Source organism: Gadus chalcogrammus, chromosome 6 (assembly GCF_026213295.1).
Source record: "Gadus chalcogrammus isolate NIFS_2021 chromosome 6, NIFS_Gcha_1.0, whole genome shotgun sequence".
Classification (NCBI taxonomy): Eukaryota; Metazoa; Chordata; class Actinopteri; order Gadiformes; family Gadidae; genus Gadus; species Gadus chalcogrammus.
This window is the reverse complement of record NC_079417.1, coordinates 6263027-6265164: the sequence shown is the minus strand read 5'-3', so window position 1 is coordinate 6265164 and position 2138 is coordinate 6263027. Positions and strand designations below refer to the sequence as shown.

At 43.1% G+C, this 2138-nt stretch overlaps 1 protein-coding gene across 1 annotated transcript in view; it reads left to right on the top strand.

Annotated features, from left to right (window-relative positions):
* Positions 1–1660, top strand: part of LOC130384943 (F-box/LRR-repeat protein 2-like) — a 5072-nt gene extending 3412 nt beyond the window's left edge. The window contains exons 7-11 of the mRNA XM_056593350.1: positions 1–29; positions 416–543; positions 946–1062; positions 1194–1301; positions 1525–1660. The exon at positions 1–29 is cut by the window's left edge and continues 94 nt beyond it. Of these exons, the coding sequence (XP_056449325.1) occupies positions 1–29; positions 416–543; positions 946–1062; positions 1194–1301; positions 1525–1621 (479 nt within the window). The 3' untranslated portion in view covers positions 1622–1660. The remainder of the gene's footprint in view (positions 30–415; positions 544–945; positions 1063–1193; positions 1302–1524) is intronic.
* The last annotated feature ends 478 nt before the right edge of the window (positions 1661–2138 follow it).

The following is a 2138-nucleotide window of genomic DNA, read 5'->3' as shown; positions in this document are numbered from 1 at the left end:
TCTCCCTCAACCTTACAGGGCTGCAGGCAGTAAGTTTTGTGCCATTGTACCTTTTTCCCATACTTCATCACACTGGGATGGTCATATTTTATTCTGTTTTTTCTCTGTTGCTCCTTTCACCCCCATCTCTCCCTGTTTATTTATGTATGTATATCTAGTGTATATTTTATATACCTCTGTCTCAACACTGTCTTGTCACGCAATATTTGAGTTAAATTAAGTTCAATTTTCCCATGCAGACCCATATACTCCAAATATCCCATGGAAAAATAAACATATATATTATCAAGGGTTGTGACTGAATGGTTGTATCAGATTTATTAGCCAATGACTGATAGCTATTAAACCCTGAGTGGTCCACAAGCAGGCTAGTGATTCTGTCCGCGTTCCCATCCACACACCTACCACTCCACAGGTGAGCGATGGCCTTATGGACCGCTTACTCCAGCAGTGTCCAGGCCTTCAGAGCCTCACCCTGGCCTCCTGTCCGGGGGTCTCTGACCTAACACTCAACAGCATCTGCTCTCACACTCCATACATCAGGTAATCAAACAAACTCTTTTTGAATGAGCTGCTTGAATTCCGCGTTATATGATTGAACTCCTCAGCAGCACTTTATCTTCTTTCATACTCTCTGTCTTTATTTTCTTTGAGGGGGTTCATCACAAAACAACACACACACACACACACACACACACACACACACACACACACACACACACACACACACACACACACACACACACACACACACACACACACACGCACACACACACACACATGCACGCATGCATTACGCACAGTCGCACACGTACACAAATACACACACACACACACACACACACACAACCATTCACACAATTACACATCGCATACATATTTTGGCCTACTAGAAAATGAGTCAAAAGATGGGATTTTCCAACTGTATCCAATTGTGTTTTCCAGATCCCTAGATGTGAGTGGTTGCAAAGCAGTCACAGATGCAGGTGTCCAGTGTGTAGCTTTGTGCTGCAGGGGGCTGCAAATGGTGGACCTCAGCTCCACTAGCACTGGAAACAGAGGGTGATCTACATGACATTTGTATCCCTATTTATGTGTATATTTTGATGCTCTCTCTATTTATTTCCACGGTTCCTTTGCTCCTGTACGACCTGAATCTCCCTTCCTAGTTGAAGTGTTATTCTCTGTTACAGGCTAGCTGTACTGGCAGACAGGTGTCATGAACACCTCCATACAGTCAAGCTCAGCTTCTGCCACATCAGCCCAGAAAACATTCTCCGTCTCTGTCGGCACTGCAAGAAGTAAACAAATCACACTCACCTAACAAATGACAAGGATTCACACAGATCAGCAGTGTTTGGGGAAACTGTAAAACTGAAAGGGGGAATAAGTACTGCAATCTTTTGACACTTGAATTTATTTTCAAAAAACACAAACTGTGACATTCCTAAAAATGCACTTTTAATAATAATCTGTCTGCCCATCTATCTGCTGAACTACCTGAATGTCTGTCTGTCTGACCAGGTTAAAGGTTCTTCATCTGTATGGCTGCGCTGATATCCCCTCTGAGAGAGAGATCAGAGAAGTCCATGAAAGTGTTAAAGTGGATCCTCTGCCCTGACACACACTAGCACAACCACACAATCACACACACACACACGCACACACGCACGCACGCACGCATGCACGCACGCACACACATACAAAAGCTAGTTTGTGTATGTTTAGTTGAATTAACCTTTAAGCTATATTAATTTGTTTCACTGGTTTTTTTCAGAGAATGATCAAGCTGATGTCAATAAACGATGTGTTTGTCAAAATGTCTGACATGCTTTATTCTTAATTGAAAGCGAGTGTGTGTGTGTGTGTGTGTGTGTGTGTGTGTGTGTATGTGTGTGTGTGTGTGTGTGTGTGTGTGTGTGTGTGTGTGTGTGTGTGTGTGTGTGTGTGCGGGTGTGCGGGTGTGCGGGTGTGTGTGTGTGTGGCATATGTTAATGTGGATAGGCACATTACAAAAGGCCAAACGTTTAGTGATGGAGATGTGGCATTAAAGGATCAGGAAGTCAGGAAAAGAGCCATTTATGTTAGTAATGACATAAATCAGTTATGATCGAACATTGTTATAACTGCGTTATATC